At 39.6% G+C, this 19,104-nt stretch overlaps 1 protein-coding gene across 4 annotated transcripts in view; it reads right to left on the bottom strand.

Annotated features, from left to right (window-relative positions):
- The window catches only part of g3bp1 (GTPase activating protein (SH3 domain) binding protein 1), a 29,203-nt gene that overhangs the window by 5,977 nt on the left and 4,122 nt on the right, over positions 1-19,104 (bottom strand). For all 4 annotated transcript variants that reach the window (XM_078411759.1, XM_078411760.1, XM_078411761.1 and 1 more), the window contains 6 exons: positions 18,444-18,525; positions 16,867-17,040; positions 14,138-14,228; positions 2,908-3,001; positions 739-919; positions 406-507 (listed from right to left, as the gene is read on the bottom strand). In XM_078411759.1, the coding sequence (XP_078267885.1) occupies positions 406-507; positions 739-919; positions 2,908-3,001; positions 14,138-14,228; positions 16,867-17,040; positions 18,444-18,525 (724 nt within the window). The remainder of the gene's footprint in view (positions 1-405; positions 508-738; positions 920-2,907; positions 3,002-14,137; positions 14,229-16,866; positions 17,041-18,443; positions 18,526-19,104) is intronic.

Genomic DNA, 19,104 nt, shown 5'->3' with positions numbered 1-19,104 from the left:
AGAATCTGCAATATTCCGTTTTTGTATTTGAGAGCCAAATTTAAACAATTTTCCAAAGCAAACAATTCAGGGAAGATTTTAAGGATATAAATGTTATGAGACCTCAAGACTCGACCTCCTTCAAAGTCATGCAGCGACTAGGTTGGACTCTCCATTACTCAAGTATTTGAGCCACAGTAGATACAGTCAGGCTACATAACTAATTAAGTCGAGTGGAAACATGCAACAAAATTCTTGTTCATTTACCAGAAAGCCCCAGTGCAATTACACAGTGAACATCAATTCAAGTCAGAACTGAACAGACAATTCACATTGAACTGCAAGTGGAATAAGCAAGCTACTATTCAATAACAAGTGCATATTTCCTTTACATTTTAACTTTATTCAGCATTTAACAATTATTACCTGCAGTGTAGGAGCTTTAACAACATGAGGTGGAATTCCAGTAGTGGGAACAATGCCACTAGGGGGCAGATTTTTACTTGTCACTGAAGCCCAGGAAAAAGTCTGTAAAGTGGAAATAATTACGATTCAATGAGAAATCATTCAAGATCAGATCAGAGTTAAAAAAGATATAGTAACTCTTTCTGATCAATTGGCACCAAATTTTAACCAAACCAAACGACTACTTTACAATTTATTCTCCAAAACATAAAATTTAAGATAGAATGAAAACAAGTAAATCAGTGGATAATACAACTGGATACAGACATTCCATAGCAAGTAAAATGCTCCTACCCTGGAATCTTCTGTTACAACAGGTGCCGGGTCAGCAGGTGGAGGGGATGGAGATTTTACCACAGGCTCCTCACTAACTTCCTCCTCCAAAATAGGCTCTGGTTTTACTTCCTCCACAGTTGGCTCCGGTTCTGTTTCTGATGCAACAATATGTTCTTCCAAGGCCTCCTCTAAACCATTACTGTAATTGGATAACACAAGGAGTCAACACACAGTTTATCTGGATACTATTAAAATTAATTAACTGCACAACAGCCTCATTATAACTCAAGACATCCAGTCCGGGCAACATCTTGTGAATCTTTCTAGCTTAATCACATTCTTCCGATAGCGAGACAACCAGAAAGGTGCATTCCAACTTTTTGTACAACTCTAACATGACATCTCTACTCAGTCAATGCCCTGACCAATGAAGGCAAACATGCCTTACGTTTTCCTTGCCATCCTATCTACTTGCTGCACGTTTGCATTTCAGGGAACTATACATTTGTACCCCAAAGTGTATCCAAGGCTCTTGCATTCACTGTGTGCTCTGGTTTAATTTCCCAAAATGCAATACTTCACACTTGTCCAAGTTGAATTCCATCTGCCATTCCTTTGCCCGCTTCCAGAGTAGATATATATCCTATTATAACCTTAGACAAGGGGCCAATATAGAGCCAAATGGTCCAATCTCTAACAGGACATTGCGTTAATTCCAGAATTATCCTGGTCAGTTTTCTCTAGATTGCTTCTTATGCTACCATGTCCTTGTTTAGGTAAGGGGACCAATACTGGAGTTTGTTTATTATCGCATGTACGACATACAGTGAAAAGCTTTGTTTGCATGTTTTCTAATCACAACATCAGTGATAAAGTTAGAGACAGTTACACAGAATTAGTGCACAGTATTCTAGGTGCGACGACCAACAGCAAGACTATAACGAGTAAATAAAGCAAAGTGGCATAATTCTCCTACTATACTACCAAAATGTTCTACATCTTTCAATTCTTTTGGCAAAATGGAAATAGAGAAATGCAATTAACTGCCATAAATTAACAGAACATTAATGTCCAAGAGAAGATCATGTATGCCAATAGTATTTCCGCTGACTGGATAGTTCACATCAAAAAGGTTTTTCACTACCTTGGTACATGTAACAACAAACTAAATAATTAAACTTATGAATTTCAATTATAAGCAGACCTCCCAACATTTGATTTTACAAATTCAAAATTTTGATGCCCAAAATTCAGAATTTTACATCAAAATTCATAATATGGCGTGTAATGTAACTTTTCAGCAAAAACAAAATATGCACGCCAAATGCATGTGAGCGTTGCGCTACATTCACGTGTGAAAAACGACTATTATTTCCAACAGTCTGTAGTTTTTGGACTACATGTACAATGTCAGGCATATTATGAGTATATTCTACTATTATAGAAAGGTTATTGAACAGAAATACTCTTTACAACACAAAGAAAAAATTGTTTTGTTTTGTTTTTTCTATTTTTCTTTTTCCTTACACATCCCAATTCTCTTGGTATTGAATAAAAGAACAATGGTCATAAAATGTATGGCTGTTATAAAGAAAGAGTTTCATTTTAAAAACTGCACATACCTAATTTAATTGAAGCCATACTTGCTCCAGAGGTCTTCAACAGCAAATCACAACGGTCCATGTCCCACCCAAACCTACTCCCCCCCCCACTACTTCTCTCCCCACCCCTATTCCCCCCCCCCCACCCTTCTCCCACCCCCACTCTCCCCCTCCCTTCCTCCACCCCCCTGACCGCCACTCCCTCCGGAAGGGTTGAGAGGTCTGTACAAGAGAAAACAAAAAACATTTCTAAATCTGTTCTGTGATTTATTCTGTGAGCAAGGTAGTCCCAGCTGCACAAGAGAATTTTGTGATGGGGAAGGAAGTGACCATGGAAGAATGAGAATCCCAAACAGGCAGAGCCAGAACTTGAAAGGAAACATAGAAAAGCAAAGCGGAGACACAAGAGACTACAAGACGTTGGAATCTTGAGCAAAAGTGTGCTGAAGGAATTCAGTCTGAAAAAGGGTGCAAATCCAATTCGTCATCTGTCCATTTCTCTTCACAGACCCTGCCTGGCCTGATGAGTTCCTCCAGCATTTCTTTTTTTCCCCCTTCAAAACAAGAGGACTGGATATTCCTTTACCTCACAGCTGGGTCATAGTAAACTCCACTATCATCTTGAACAGCTTCTGGTGATGGCTGCTGTTCTTCCGGTTCCTCCACTTCTTCCTCAGACTCTGCAATAAACAAACCAGTCAGCAACATCTAGTAGCATTGTACAAAGCCCCCAAAACATGTGCTCCAAACAACCGTGTATTCAATTCTGTTTATGCAATGTCCAGCTTGGACTTCATCCTAAACTAGTTATTTGATTCAATTAAATATCAGAACTTTAATCCGAATTAAAAACCAAGGTGATGCCAAAATAACAATGTTTAAATCTAATGAAAAACGCATCTTATTTACACATGGAATATGGCAATGCATGGACCATTGATCTTTGGAACATTTTCACCATGATTTTATTTTCAGTTCACAGGGAGCTCTTGTGCATGCAGTGGGCTGTTTCCCAAGAGTGACTATCAATATACACCAAACCACCTGTTCAAACAATTGAACTGGAGCCACAATTAAAATACTAACTTGGGGGGTAAAAATTACTTTAATGAGAAACTTTTTAATAAATCCAAACAAAACCAAGACCGATGATTAAAATGTGAAGCCAATTTCACATCATGGTCAGAGAATTTTTAGAACTTAAGCCAAAAGAAATTTAGAAATGCGCTATGATTATGGAAGATTAATCTTATTATTGTAAAATATCATACTACATATTTGAGGAAATGTACAACAATCTGTAAAAGTTCAAGAAACAATTAAGTTTGTAAAAGCAACTATTCAATATAATCACTATTCCTTCTTGTAGCAACTATCCTATTGACAAGTATAAAAATAAATAATTGAAGCAAAGTCCGCTTCAGTTCTGAACGGTTCTTCATCACTAAACTGGAGGTAGCAGTTCAGGCCTAGGGTGGGACCTAAATGTAGTTTCCAATGTTCAACTGAGTATCAAGAGACATCTGTGGCTGGGGAGTAGAATTTCCTCTGGGTACACCGTATTTACCAGGCATCTTCTCATAACAATCACATTCACAATATCATTACTAAATTACTAGGCATCAAACCCACCATCTATTCTTGACAATTCACTGAACTCTTCAAACCTCCCTTGCTGTGAAAAACATTCACAATTCCCTCAAGACTCCTCGATTCTTTAGTGGAGAATGAATTCAATTACATTAAAAATATTTACACATTTTGGGCAAATCTTTATCAAAAATGTGAGAAGTCGAGAACAGTCTATAAATTCTCTTACTGAATGTTGGTTGAGAGGGAGGGCACAGACACAAATTCATGCAAGTAAATTAGATTTCACACTGAACTCTATTCCACAGTAGAAACGAAAGCTTCCACCAAGTGGCTTTCTAAAATTAAGCAGGCCACTTTCATCAAACACTGAACTGGGGCTGAAATGAAAACACCAACTTTGGTGGCAAAATTACTTTACTGAGAAACTTAACAGATCTGAATAAAACCCAAACTCATGATTACAATGTGAAGCCAATTTCACATCATGATCAGAGCAGCTGTTTTAGAACTTAAGCCAAAAGTTACTCGGAAAAGCACTATGATGGTCACTTTCAGTAAAGTTGAATCCTATTACTGTGAAGTATCAAACTACTGCATATCCCAGGAAATGTATGACAATCTGTAAAAGTTTAAGAACCAATTAAGTTTTTGTATGAAAAGAACATGTACAACATCACATAAGAAAAAACTCAAGAGGAAGGGTGAGCAGCCAGTGGTTGTTATGCATTTTGGCACCAAAGACAAAGTAGAGGAAAAGTGATAAGGTTCTACGGAGTGAAACTAGACGGGCAAAAGGTTAAAAAGCAGGGCCGAAGGTAGTGATCTCCAGATTACTCTTAATGCCATGTGCAAATGAGCGTAGAGATGGGAAGAGAGGACATATGAGTGGCTGAGGAGTTCACACAAGGGACGGGCATTCAGATTTTTGGACGGGGGGGATCTCTTCTGTCACACGAGGGGCGGTTCGTGACTGAACTGGAGGGGCCCCAATATCCTGACGGAAAGGTTTGCAAATGCCACTGGGGGGGGTTTAAACTAGATTGATGGAGGGATGTGATCCAATGCAATAGTGAGGTAGGTGGGAAACAGACGTTGATATAGAAATCAACGATAGCTACTTCAGTCGACAGGATTGGGAATGGCTGGGAGCGAAGAAAAATAGTTGGATTAAATTGTATTATATCAATGCAAGAGGCCCAACAGGTAAAGTGGAAGGACTGAAGGCGTGATCATGCAACTGGCATGCTATATCCATTACAGAAACCTGGTTAAGGGAGGGACAGGACCAGCAGCTTAATGTTTCAGGGTGCAGGTGCCACAGTTGAGAAAGAGGTATGGGGTAAGTTGATTTACTGAACATCAAGGCAGCAGTTCCAGATGGCATTATAGGATTGTCCAGTGAAGGTATACAGGTGGAGCTGAGAAATAAAAAGTGGGTGGTCACCTGGTTAAGATTGCACTAAAGACACCCAAATAGTAAACAAGAATTAGAAGAATAGATATGCTGGGAGACTGCAGACTGCTACAAGACTACTAAGGCCGTTCATTGCCACCAACAGTGGAGGCCAAGTCATTAGGTATTTCTAAAGCAGCGGTTGATTGGCTCTTGGTTAATAAGGATATCAAAGGTTACAGGGAGAAGGCAGGAGAATGGTGTTGGGGGAGGGGGGGGGAGAAAAGCAGGAGCGAATGGTGAAGCAGATTCGATAGGCAGAGTCCTAATCATGCCCATGTCTTATGGATTTTAACTTTCCCAATATAGACTGCGGTGGCCATAGTGCCAAGGGCTAAGATGGAGTGGAATTTGTCATTTATTCAAGATAGTTTCCTCAGCTATGGGAAGGAGGGGGCAAAGCTTGACCAACTCTTAGGAAAGCGGGCAAGACAAGTGATTGCAGTATCAATGGGTAAGCACTTTGGGACAAGTGACCACCATTCTATTAGCTTCAAAATAGTTATACAACATAGGACAGTACAGCATAAGAACAAGGCCTTTGGCACACAATGTCTGCACCGAACATGATGCTGTTAAAATAATTTCTGCCTGCAGGTGATCCATATCCCATTATTTCTTGCATATCCATGAGTCTATCCAAAAACTTCTTAAATGTCACTCTATGCAGGGATAGAAAAGCCCAGAAAGTGGGAGGCTTTTAAAAGTGCGACAGCAAGAGTGGAGGGCATGTATCTGTGAGAGGGAATTAGGACTCCTGGATGATGAGCAGGCATGTGATTCAGATTTTAAAAAAGAGGAAAAGAGCCGCGTGTTTGCGCGAGTACAGCAGGAGGGGGGAAAAAAATGGGAAATTTTCAAGCAAAATTACCAGTTTCAAGCCTCTTTTAGTGCATTTCAAAGTAAAAACATTATTATAAAATAATGTGAATATGTCACTGTATATTAATAACATTTTTATTATTTAAATTAATTTAGTTATATAATCTTGCACTTAAATTTAATATTTACTCATTACAGTTCCACCACTGATTTTCTGGCATTCTTGGCTCCAGCCAGCCAAGGGGATAGATTTGCTGGCTCCAGCTGGGCTGGAGTTCCAGAGTCCTGGCCGCAGGTTGCAAATTCAACCCACTGATCGGCCGTGGAAGTCCCGATGAGGTCGAGATTGGCTGCCTTGCCCAGCCTAGGTGCAACATTTTCGGGAGACTTCGAGGGCAGGGGGATTTCAAGTGGGCTATCGGTATTTTGTCCGGATTTCAATGATTAACGGCTATTTCTCACGGAACCCCTCGCGAAACCCTAGTGTTCCGGAGAACCCTGTTGTGAAACGCTGCTGTACTTTGGTTTTTTTCACGTTTTTTTTTCTCGATCCGATTTCTCTGTTGGTAAATGCGATTTTGGCAAAGTGAAAAACACGGAAATCATGCAAAAAGCGCAGAAAGTGGATTAAAAAAAATGCAGAAATCTGCGGAAACGTGGAAAATTCACATGCCTGAATGAGAGAAATTGAGGCTCTGGCCAGAAAAAAGGAGACATGGGTCAGGTATGGGCAGATGCGATCGAATGGTATCCCCGAAGGATTAAAGGGGATTGAGGAGCAAACTGAAGGAAGAAATTAGAAGGGCAAAAAGAGGACATGAGATAGCTCTGGTAGATCAAGATTCAGGAGAATCCAAAAGTGATTTAAAATATATGAAGAGAAAAGGGATAGAGTGCATAGGGCCATTCGAAAAAAAAAGCATTGGAGTAACACAGGGGGTCACGCAACACCTTTGGAAAACATAGATAAGTAGCATTTCACATCAATTTCTCCTTGGTTTTTCTGCAGAGAAAGATATGAAGACTCCGGAACTTGGGAAGGTTAATGGCATGGTCTCGAGGACTATCCCTATTATATTGGAGGAGGTGCTGTCCTAAAATGTATGAATAAATCTCCTAGGTCCGGTATTAAGAGAAGAAATTGCAGGACCCCCACAGCCTGAATTGGCTTATTGGTAGCAAACAGAGGACAATGATGGATTATTGTTTTTTAGACTGGAGGCCTGGGACCAATAATGTCCCTCAGGGATCGATGTTGGACCCATTACTGTTTGTCATCTATAGCAACAATTTGGATGAGAATATACAACCCAAGTTAGTAAGGAAACCAAAATAGGCAGTATTATGGTTAGTGAATATGGTTATCAAAAATTATAGCAGGATCTTCATCAGCTGGATAGGTGAGCTGAAAAATTGCATTTGGAAGGTAGACACAAAATGCTGGAGTAACTCAGCAGGTCAGGCAGCACCTTGGGAGAGAAGGAATGGGTGACGTTTCGGGTCGAGACCCCTCTTCAGACTGATGTCAGAGGTGGTGGGACAAAGATAGAATGTAGTCAGAGACAGGAAGTCTAGTGGGAGAACTGGGAAAGATGAGGGGATAGAGGGGGAAAGTAGGGACTATCTGAAGTTAGAGAAGTCAATATTAATACTGCTGGGGTGTAAACTAACCAAGCAAAATATGAGGTGCTGTTCCTCCAATTTGCGCTGGGCCTCACTCTGACAATGGAGGAGGCCCAGGACGGAAAGGTCATATTGGGAATGGGAGGGGGAGTTGAAGTGCTGAGCCACTGGGAGATCAGGTAGGTTAAGACGGACTGAGCGGAGGTGCTCAGCGAAACAATCGCCGAGCCTGCACTTGGTCTCGCCGATGTAGAGAGGTTGATTCCTGGAACAGCGGATACAGTAGATGAGGTTGGAGGAGGTGCAGGTGAACCTCTGCCTTACCTGGAAAGACTGTTTGGGTCCTTGGATGGAGTCGAGGGGGGAGCAAAAAGGACAGGTGTTGTATCTCCTGCGGTTGCAGAGGAAGGTACCCGGGGAGGGGATGGTTTGGGTGGGACAGGCGAGTTGACCGGGGAGTTTTGGAGGAAACAGTCTCTGCGGAAAGCAGAAAGGGGTGGAGATGGGAAGATGTGGCCAGTAGAGGGATCCCGTTGGAGGTGGCGAAAATGTTGGAGGATTATATGTTGTATGCGACGGCTGATGGGTGGAAGGTGAGGTCAAGGGGGACTCTATCCTTGTTACGAATGGAGGGAGGGGAGCAAGAGCGGAGCTGCGGGATATTAAGGAGACCCTAGTGAGAGCCTCATCTATAATGGAAGAAGGGAACCCCCATATCCTAAAGAATGAGGACATCTCCGATGCCCTGGTATGGAACACCTCATCCTGGGCGCAGATGCGGCGTACGCAGAGGAATTGGGAGTAGGGGATAGTCTTCACAGGAAACAGGGTGGGAAGAAGTGTAGTCAAGATAGCTGTGGGAGTCAGTAGGTTTCTCAGGAATTGCATTTGGAATTTAATTCAGAAAAGTGCGAGCTGCTGCATCTTGGGAAGTCAAACCAGGGAAGGATCTTCAGTGAAAAAGTGCAGACTTTCGAAGATGTTGAGAGCTAAAGGAGAGGTTTTACAAGCTTGGACCTTACTCCTTTGAGTAATGAGTGAAATAAATAAGGGGAACGAACCGTGTCTTTTTCAGAAGATAAGGGAAATCAAGAACTAGAGAGCATATGTTTAAGATGAGAGAGGAAGGAACCAGAAGGGCAACTTTTTCCACATGGAGGCTGGTGGGTATATGTAAAGATAATCTGGATGATACAGAATGAGGCAGGTACAATAACAATTCACCTAATGTTTTTGGTCCAGAAATTACATCTCAATGCTGTCCCGAATACCTAACCACTTGAGCCGGTGACCCCATTAGGCAAGGGAAACATCAATTCCACATTTATCTTGCGATTAGTCCTCAAATAGTTTTTTGCACTTCAAGGAAATTTAATTCAAAATCAATTGGAACATACAATTAGTGGCCAGATTGAAATTTTACATATATCAAATCACTATTCTGTTTGGTTCCGGATAGTCATATAGTTAAAAGCACAGAAGGAGATCCATTGGTTCACTTTGTCCATGATAACCAATTTGCATTCTACATAAACGTCTGGATTAACTTAGCGGGTCAGACAGCCTTCTTCTGAAGGATCTTCACCTGAAACATTGCCTATCCATCTCCTCCAGAGATGCTGCCTAGCCCGCTGAGTTACTCCAGCACTGTGTTCTATGCAAGATTCCAACATCTGCGGCTCCTCGTGTCTAAAGTCATTCTTGGGCAGCCCATTTGCCTACATTTGGCCCATTTCGCTCTAAATCCTTCCTATCCATACCTCTGTCCAAATGTGTTTAGAAAGTTAGAATTGCATCTGTCGGCTTCTATAGCTTCTTGTGAGGAGAGGAAACTCCCCCCAGGACAAGAAAACCATCTCTGCATATCTGAGAAAATGACACTTATACCAAACTGAAATCCTGATAAAAGACAACAATATGGAATATTAATAATTTATTTATCCATAGATACTGACACACATGTCAAGTGCTTGCAACTTTCTCTGCATTTAGTTCAAATTTAGGATGTTCATATATTTCATACAAGTCAAATCTTCCATATATAGTGTAGTATTGAAACCATAGTTAAGACAATAACTATTGCAGCAAGATCTTGTGGAATATCGGATGAAGGTATATCTTTTCGGAGCCGGGGGAACTGTCCCGGCAGACCCATTGTTTCTGCCTGTTCATGTCCCACCAAACTTATTTCCACCTACCTTGACTCCATCCTACCCCCCCTGGTAATCTCTCGCTGCTCCCCTCTGTTATTTCTTTTCGGAGCCATGTCGTCACCAAGTTGTGCAAACCTTGCATTGAGAAAGACTGCTGAGGACAAAGGAACACACTTTTCGGAAGAGGTGGTAGACACAGTGAAGAGCAACTTCTATGTGGATGACTGTTTGAAGTCCATGCCTTCGGAACTAGCAGTCCGGATGGTAAAAGACCTGACTGACATCTGCCAAATGGGAGGATTTACCCTATCGAAGTGGATCAGTAATAGCCGTGCTGTACTAGCATCCATTCCTCAAGCAAGTAGAGCTAAAGAGATCGAGGAGTTGGACTTGGATCAGGACAATCTGCCGATGGAGAGAGCACTAGCATTGTGCTGGTGCGTGGAAACCGATGGGTTCAAGTTCAAAATTGCTGTACAGGAACGACCATGTAATAGATGTGGCATCCTGTCAGTAGTTGGCTCAGTTTACGATCCTTTAGGATTTCTAGCACCATTTACTCTACCTGCTAAGTTGATTATGCAGGAACTCTGCAAGGATTCGCTTGGTTGGGATGACGATATACCCCAAACTTTCCATCAGAAGTGGACAGGATGGCTGACAGATCTTGACAAGATTGCGGAGTTTGAGGTGGACCGGTGCATGAAGCCTACCAACTTTGGTAAAATCAGAAATGTACAGCTGCACCACTTCTCAGACGCAAGTGAAAGTGGTTATGGCACTTTCATATCTGAGACTGGAAAATCACAGTAAGAAGGTGCATGTTGCATTTGTAATGGGTAAGGCCAGAGTGGCACCATTAAAACAGGTGACGATTCCTAGAATGGAGCTTACTGCTGCCATCTTAGCTGTTAAAGTTAATGTAATGCTGCAAAAAGAATTACAGCTCCAGCTGGACAAATCCGTTTTCTGGACCGATAGCACAACAGTGCTTAAATACATCAACAACGAAAACAAATGCTTTCAGACGTGAGGGATGTTATTGACGTATCGCAATGGAGATATGTTAGTACAAAGGAAAATCCAGCAGACCAAGCCGGAGGACTAACTTCTTAAGCTGGAAAAGGAGGAGACTGAAAGTCCTGGCTGATCGGCAAAATATTGGAGACCATACCGGACACACGTGGGCACGTGCGCACCGTTTGGCTGCAGACTAAGAACAATATCTTGGAAAGACCGATAACCAAGATATGTCTGCTACTGGAAGCTGATACTTGACTTAACATGGACTGATGATTTTGTTGATTGAATAATATTGTGATAGATTAGATTCCAATATATAGTGCATGCCTTTTGATTATGTATGGAGTTTTTTCTTTGGCTCCTCCCCTTTTCAAATATTAGTAATTGTTGCGCTATACACATAACAATTAGGGGCCAGTGTGTAGGAGCCATTTTTGCATTTATTAGTTATTTTTGCATATTATTATATTACCTTGTATCCTGCTGTAGTTGCTTTCGTATGGGCTGGGCAGAGCTAAAGGTTGGGGAGTTGGTACGTGTGGGGAGTGTGAGCTGAGAAGGCGCTGGCAGATGTTCAGCCAATGGTTCCGCCAAAAGATTCATTAGCCAAGATGTAATCGGTTGTAGATCTTATTGATAAGAAGATTAATACAGATTTTCGCCGAAGATAAATCTGGCAGTTCGTATCGATCGCATAGACTGTGTTAAGATATGGAACTTTACCTATCAAATCAATAACCAGTTGATGACAAGAGATATGCCAATATGTTTATTGCGACTTCAAATAAAAAACGTCTAACTAACTCAAACGTCGAGAAGATCTGGTTATTGTTATTTGCTCGAGTCACTTGCATAGATCGTTTCACCTGATCTATGCAAGTGGCAGCTTGGAAGCTAATTGATAGACGAGAAGTTAGCCGCTATACCAATTGTTTCATCAATCACCTTCCTTTAATTGCAAGGTTAGAAGTAGGGATTGCACAATGTTCAGTTAGGCCTCCCTCTAGCATATGCACCATTTACAAAACTCAAGTTAAGACTGCAATGGAATTTGTTGGATGAATGCAAGTATAACACTCAAGAAGCTCGACACCATACAGAACATGGCATCCCATATAACTCCACCATCGACAGACAGTAGAAACAGTTTGTGTACCTGCAGGATGCACTGCAGCAACTCATCAAGACTACCTAGACAGGACCTTCCTAACCCATAATCTCTACCAACTAGAAAGACAATGGCAGCAAAAGCATAGGTACACCACCAGCAGAACGTTACCCTCCAAGCCACACACCTTGTAAATATTGACTTGGAAATATATCACTGTTCATTCAGTCACCGAGTCAAAATCCTGGAACTCCCTCCCTCAGAGCATCATGGGTACACCCCCACTTCAAGAACAAGCAGCAGCCCAAAACCCTCAAGGGCAACAAATATTGCCTGTCTGTGAAGCTCATATCATTCAAGTAAATATTAATAAACAAAAATAGATTTGACTATTGTATTCATTAAAATGTAACATAATGAGGAAATATCATAAAACAAATACAACATTCTGACAGGGCCTGGACATGTTAGGGTGAAGGGCCAGTCAGTCTCTGGACATGGAGGAAGACATCTGGGGCTGAGGAGGAAAACTTTCCACAGTCAGGGGATGGTGCACATGTAGAATTTCCTACAACAGAGTTGTGAAGGCCAAGATGCTGAATAAATTTGAGGAGATCGACAGACAAACTTCCAAACACAAATGTATGGGAAGAGCACAGAAATCTGGTCTTGAGAGGGAGTTTTAGTCATCATATTGAATGGTGAACTAGACTTGAAGGACTGGATGGCCTACTCTTATTTTTTTTTAATGTGGACTGCAAAGCTCTAGTCAGACACTTGCTGGAGATCAGATGATGACATATCGAAACTCTCCATTGGATTCGGCATTGGGCAATTTCACATCGTACAACTCTTTCGTCGTCATACAGATTTGAAGGCACAGATGCACCTTGTATTTGATTCTTGAGGTTTAGGCTAGCCAGTCTTTTCAATGGTTTGGTGATCTTCATTAAAACCGGCCAAGTTCAATTTATCTTTATATTTTTATTTCTTTATATTGAAGTTATTTGCAGTAACTTATTTACAGTAAAACAGAATCCGATGCCCTTAGGACTTTAGTAATGCAAGATTGGTAGACTTTCTAAACGTTTGGATCTTATCCTTATTAATATCACCAAGATACTTTAAATTCACTTTAAGCTTTTACACAGTATAATAATTTTTCCAAAGGTCCCAGTGAATTTAAAGGCAGCATGACAGACAGGACCCTGGTGCGTTTAGCGGGAAAAATCTTTTGATTTACATGCAAGGCAGTGGGATATCCAAACAAAATGAACAGTGGATTATCAGGGTTTCACTACTTTTTCAACAAATTTAATTTTGACATGAAACAATGCAAATCACTTAAATCTATTTAAACCCTTTAAATTTCTGAATATTAGAAATATTTATCAGTTTTGATAGCAGCAAGGTCTACTTTTGGACAAAAAGCTAGGCCAGACAATCTTGAATATTAAATCTTTAATAAGTCACATCGCAGAAAGGCGAGACATTTGTTGAATGCTAAGGGAGTGGAAATCAAGAGGATTAAACAGTTAAAGGGAGATGGAGGTGATCACAGAAAAGCTCGAAATTAGAAAGAACAAAAAACCCCAAATATAAAACTTGATCACTAGGATCAGTGCGGACAGGTTTGCAGACCCCCCCATCAGAGCATTAAACAAACTGATCCAGACGAGAGGATGCAAATGATAAACTTCATAGGAAGTGTAAGGAAAACCGCCAATCTTCCAACTAGTTAAAATCTTCCAAAATATATATTTTAAAATCAAAACCCGGCTTTTTAAAAACGAACCGTAGACAACGCAACACAAAGCTTTCCGACCTTAGGATCTCAATTTTTAACTGGACATAACTCCAGTAAATACAGTAAAAAACATAGGTAAATGTAGATATTTAACTGAATTTCAGTAGACCATCAAACTACAAATTAAATGTGAGAGTGCAGCGAAGTCAAAACTTAATTTACTTGGTGAAGGAAAGTGTGACTGGATTTGGTCACCGCTGACCAGAGAAACTATTATCACATATGTTTGCTCACCCTCAGGAGGCTCAGTATCCGAATCCCCAAAGACTTCATCTTGATAGCGGAAAATATCATTGTGAACATAAAATTTGTTTGCAACTGAACCCTGTCAAGACAAAGAGGGGAACAGTAAATAAAAATTCTCATCTTTGTGAGGTCATCATTGTAGTGTGTGTGTGTGTGTGTATAAATATAATGTTTTCTGTGAGCTTCATGCGAGTCAGGAATTTCATTGCACCCTGGTATATATGCACGGGTGATCAGAATCTGAAGTGTTAGACCGTGGGCTTTGCTGGACAGTTTACATCTCACTAGACGCAAACAATTCTCGAAAGGCAAAAGAATCAGATTAACGCAGATAATTTCCCTATGTAATTTTAAAGTTTGAGACGCCATGTTTCAAAAATTGCTATTACTCCATCCAAGTGACAATTTTTCACTTGCAAACCATTACTACAAACCTCAATCTACTTTTTAAGAGAAGTCCATAGTGGACTCATAAGCTTCTAACACATTGTACTGCGAGGTACACTTTCAGTAGTCCAGCAACTGAAAACAAGTTACAAATATTTTAAATGAATCACATGCTACCAAACAGTTTAGAACATGCCGCTGCAGGAAAATAATCAGCCCGCCAGATTAAAAAAAAATCTAATGTGACTGTCATACAATGATATTCTCCAAGTTCATCATCTTTAACTCCCAATGTGTTTTAGTTATTTAAAATATTATACGTACATAGATATAAAAATAAAAACCTAACACGAAAACAAAGCAATCTAATTCATACAAGACTTATTTATTATTATTTATGTTTTATTCGAAGCATTTGTGTAAAAAAAACGTGACAATTTTGTAGCATTATGAACAGCTTCAATTTTAACACTTTTCAAAAAGGGCATTTAATTAAAAAGAGAAAAAAAGGAAAAGAGAAATAAAAAAGAAAAAAGAGGAGATATACCCGACAACCCACCCATGTGCCCACTCACCCAGCCCCACGAGTGATTTTGAATTGTGTTCCAGTATTGCATTGTTCGAGAAAATCAATAAAAGGTGGCCATATTTTAAAACATTGCTTCAATTTGTCATTCGAGATAAACCTAATTCTCTCTAAATGTAATGTGTCCGTCATTTCTGTAATCCACATCTTCACTGGAGGAACTTAAACACTTTTCCAGAATTTAAGTACGAGTTTCTTTTGCTAATATTAGTCCATAGCCGACAAAGCATCGCTGAAAAACAGTCAATGTACTACATGCTTCTGATATTCCCAGTATTATCAGTTTTAAGTCTGGCTCTAATGGGATTTTCAGTATATTGGAGAAAACTTTGAATATTTCCGTCCAAAAACGTTCTATTTCTGTACATAGTACGAAACTATGGATTAAAGTGGCTTCTTGGAATTGACACTTATCGCAAAGAGAAGCACTGGGGAAAACTTTGTTCAGTTTGGTTTTTGAATAGTATAAGCTGTACAACACTGTATCAGGCAATGTCTGGCATTTAAGGAACAAGTATGAAAATGTTGTAAGCTTTCGTCCCATGTATCATTGGAAATTTGTTGACCTATCTCATCTTCCTATGCACGCCTGTAAACCTCAGATGATGGGGTGTTGATGTTTTGAAGAACATTGTAAATGTAGGATATCAACTTCTCTGTATCTGTATGTCTATTCAAACATTCGTCAAGTTTATCTGGACTTGCAGTGTTGCAGTCTTGCATGTATGTTTTCACATAGTCCCTAACCTGAAGATATCTGAAAAAATTATTCGTATTCAAATCGTATTTCACCCGCAACTCTTGGAAGGAGGAAAAAGTCCCCTTCCAGTATAGGTCTCCCACAGTATTAATTCCTTTGTTCTTCCATTGGGTGAAGACACCGTCTAAAGTACAGGGTTTAAAAGAGGGGTTATTTACATTAGGAAGGAGGAGAGACATGTCTCTCAATTTAAGACTGAACTTTAACTGTTTCCAGATACGAATAGTACCATGAATTGTAAGGTTATAATCGTACATTGACTCATTCAGGGTTATTGGAGACAGGACAATCGAGCCTATGGAACAAGGCAAACAATCTTCTCTTTCCATTTTTAGCCAATTGGCCTGTTGGTATGAATAGTCCAACCAGAAGATTATGGTTTTAATATTCGTTGCCCAGTAGTAAGAAAGAAAATTGGGTAAAGCAGTCCCCCATTCTCTTTGGATTTGCACAAGTGCCGTTTATGTATTTGGTGACTTTTGTAGTCCCATATAAAGTTAGTAACAATGGAATCATTTTTTAAAAGAAAGATTTGGGAAGATATAACGGTATTGTCTGAAATAAATATAAAAGCTGCAGGAGAAAAATCATCTTTAAGGCATTCAATCTGCTAAGGAGGGAAATAGGCAGTGTTTTCCAAAATTGAATACAAGTATGAAGTTTTATAATTAATGGAGGGAAATTTGTTTTAAACAGGAGGGAATATTTCCTGGTAACGTAAACTCCGAGATATCTGAATTTATCGGTAACAATTCTAAAAGGGAACTGTTGGAGCTGGGTAACGTCTTGTTCGTTTATTGGCATAATTTCGCTTTTATTACAAGCTATGCTAGATATTTTTTTTTAAAACTAACACGAAAACAAAGCAAACTAATTCATACAAGACTTATTTAATTCATATTGCCCCTTTCATCATCAGAAGTCTCATAAACCGCAAGAAACCAATGAAAATGTACGAGAATATTACACAATACTTTTGCTTACCTCAGGTGCTAGGACAAAAGTCTGCATGAAGCACCTCATGGGCTGTCTGTTGTTTGACAGCTCACCCATAACCTGCACTACTACCCCATCATTTAGTGTAGCATGAGCATCCACATGTTTGATTTTTGTGTGGCAATCTCGGAACTGAAGAGCCATAACTTTCTTGTGGATTTCCTACAATAAACAAATAAACAAGCTTAAATTATCAAATAACAAGACCCTGAAGTGTAAAATTTCTACCATTCTTAATGCAAACAAATTGCTGCTTCATCAGGACAGACTACTCGAGTTCCTAGGTGAAGGGAAGGCAAGAGGTGAAAGGATAAATGTTATTTCTCCCATAGTTGCCTGTAAAGGTGCCATTGGGGAAGTAGTATCCGGTGGGAACAGAACAGACCAGTAAGTCACAGAGAGAAATCTCTTCGAAATGCTGAAAAAGGAGTGGACTGGAATGTGTCTCATCACGAGATTGTGTGGCAGAAATTAAAGAAAGATTAGTTGATTATCAAAGCTGGGGTAGAACTCTGCTCGTGCTCCAGCCAGGAGAGGAGGAGATAAGAGGAGGAGGGGAGAAATGGATGAATGCCAACATGGTAATGAGGGAAGCACAATTCAGGAAGGAAGCCATCCAGTGAATGTACTTCAGCACTGAATCAATAGACAAACCAGTCTGATAAAACACTCCTGTGTGGCAGAATATTCAATTGTTTGGAATAAAAGAGATCTACAGCATTAGTGTACAAGACTTTTAACTGCACTTTTTCCTAAAAGGTATAGAAGGATGCAGTAGCATCTTTCTGGCGAGTGCACCAGGAACCATGCAACAGAAATAGTGAGTACCAAAAAGTTATTTTTCCAATGGAGGAAAACATAAAATATCCAATTTTGTCCCCACAGCTTGACTCATGCACATACTTTCTGTCAGTATGCAACTTATAAGGTATAGTCACTAAACATTTGTCTTAGTCTAGGTGATACCAACTCTGTTGCTATGGATATACTTAAATGATACGAGTTTCATCTACATTTAAATGCAAGACTAATGAAAAATAATTAGAATCCCTTTGTGGCTTTAGCAGTCTCTTTCAAGAAGCTAGATGAGTAGGCTTAGTCATTCCGTAATCTAACCCAATGTCTTGGAAGAAAACAGAACTGTTAAACCTCTAGTAGCATTTATATTACAGGAATAGTTAGACACAAGTTGTTAATTAAAGGAAGATTAATAGCAAGATCAAGAAAATTCAAACTAGCTCATGTTAGCAGTTGGATTATTAGTTAACAGAATATTAAAGTCTTAACTATTGTCATTAAGTCACCTAGTGATAGGGTAGGGAGATTGCAATCTGCTAAGGGTTTTTATAGCATTGAGTCCTGCGTGTCACAATAACAAGAGTCTTATTTCATGTGCCAGAGCTTAAATTGCAGTCGCCCTCTGAATTTCAACCAATGCTGAAAGCATTCTGGTTTTAATCCAGAACTACAGCGAACAGCTGCAAATCTCACATATGCTTGGAATAAACAGATGCTTCTGTTTGCAATTTTATACATTTGTACATTCACTAGCCAGGATTAATTACCGCTTGTCCATACACCGCATCTGCTGGATCACCATTTGAAGTCAAACCACCGTGAACATATGAAGAATTCTTTCCATAAAACCTACAACACAAAACATTTTTAAGTAGTATATGCCACCAATGTAGGTAAAAGGGAAAATACATGCTATTGTGAACAGTTGAATGTTTGGCAATGATCAAAGTATTTAATATATAGCTCAATAATGAGAAATGGACAATTCTTAGCACATGTATTGTTGTTAAATTAACATTTTGTCTTGTGTTTTACAACAAATATGAAAGGATATTCCATGCAACGGCATTAATAACATGAAAACACTTCAAAGAAAGAACTCCTGGCTCAAGAGACATAATTTCGATTCACTTTTCTGCAGTGGAACAGATACTGCAATGGTTTAACATGGAGTATGTTAAACTCCATAACATTTCGCTGGTTCTTGTAAAAAGGTACATTATACAATTCATAATGGCAAACAATATGTATTAACAAACATTGTAATACATTCCAGGCCTTTGAAATGTTTAACTTTATAAACTCGCAATTTAAACCCGTAATTATTACCATAAAATCTTTTAATTTATTGTACCAAAAACTCAAGCAATTAGTAAAATAGAATGGCCAATGAAGAGCAAAGTCAGTATTAACTAAAGGTTCAGACAC

Source organism: Rhinoraja longicauda, chromosome 14 (genome assembly GCF_053455715.1).
Source record: "Rhinoraja longicauda isolate Sanriku21f chromosome 14, sRhiLon1.1, whole genome shotgun sequence".
Taxonomy (NCBI): Eukaryota; Metazoa; Chordata; class Chondrichthyes; order Rajiformes; family Arhynchobatidae; genus Rhinoraja; species Rhinoraja longicauda.
The sequence above is the reverse complement of the archived record's forward strand: the minus strand, read 5'-3'. Positions and strand labels throughout refer to the sequence as shown.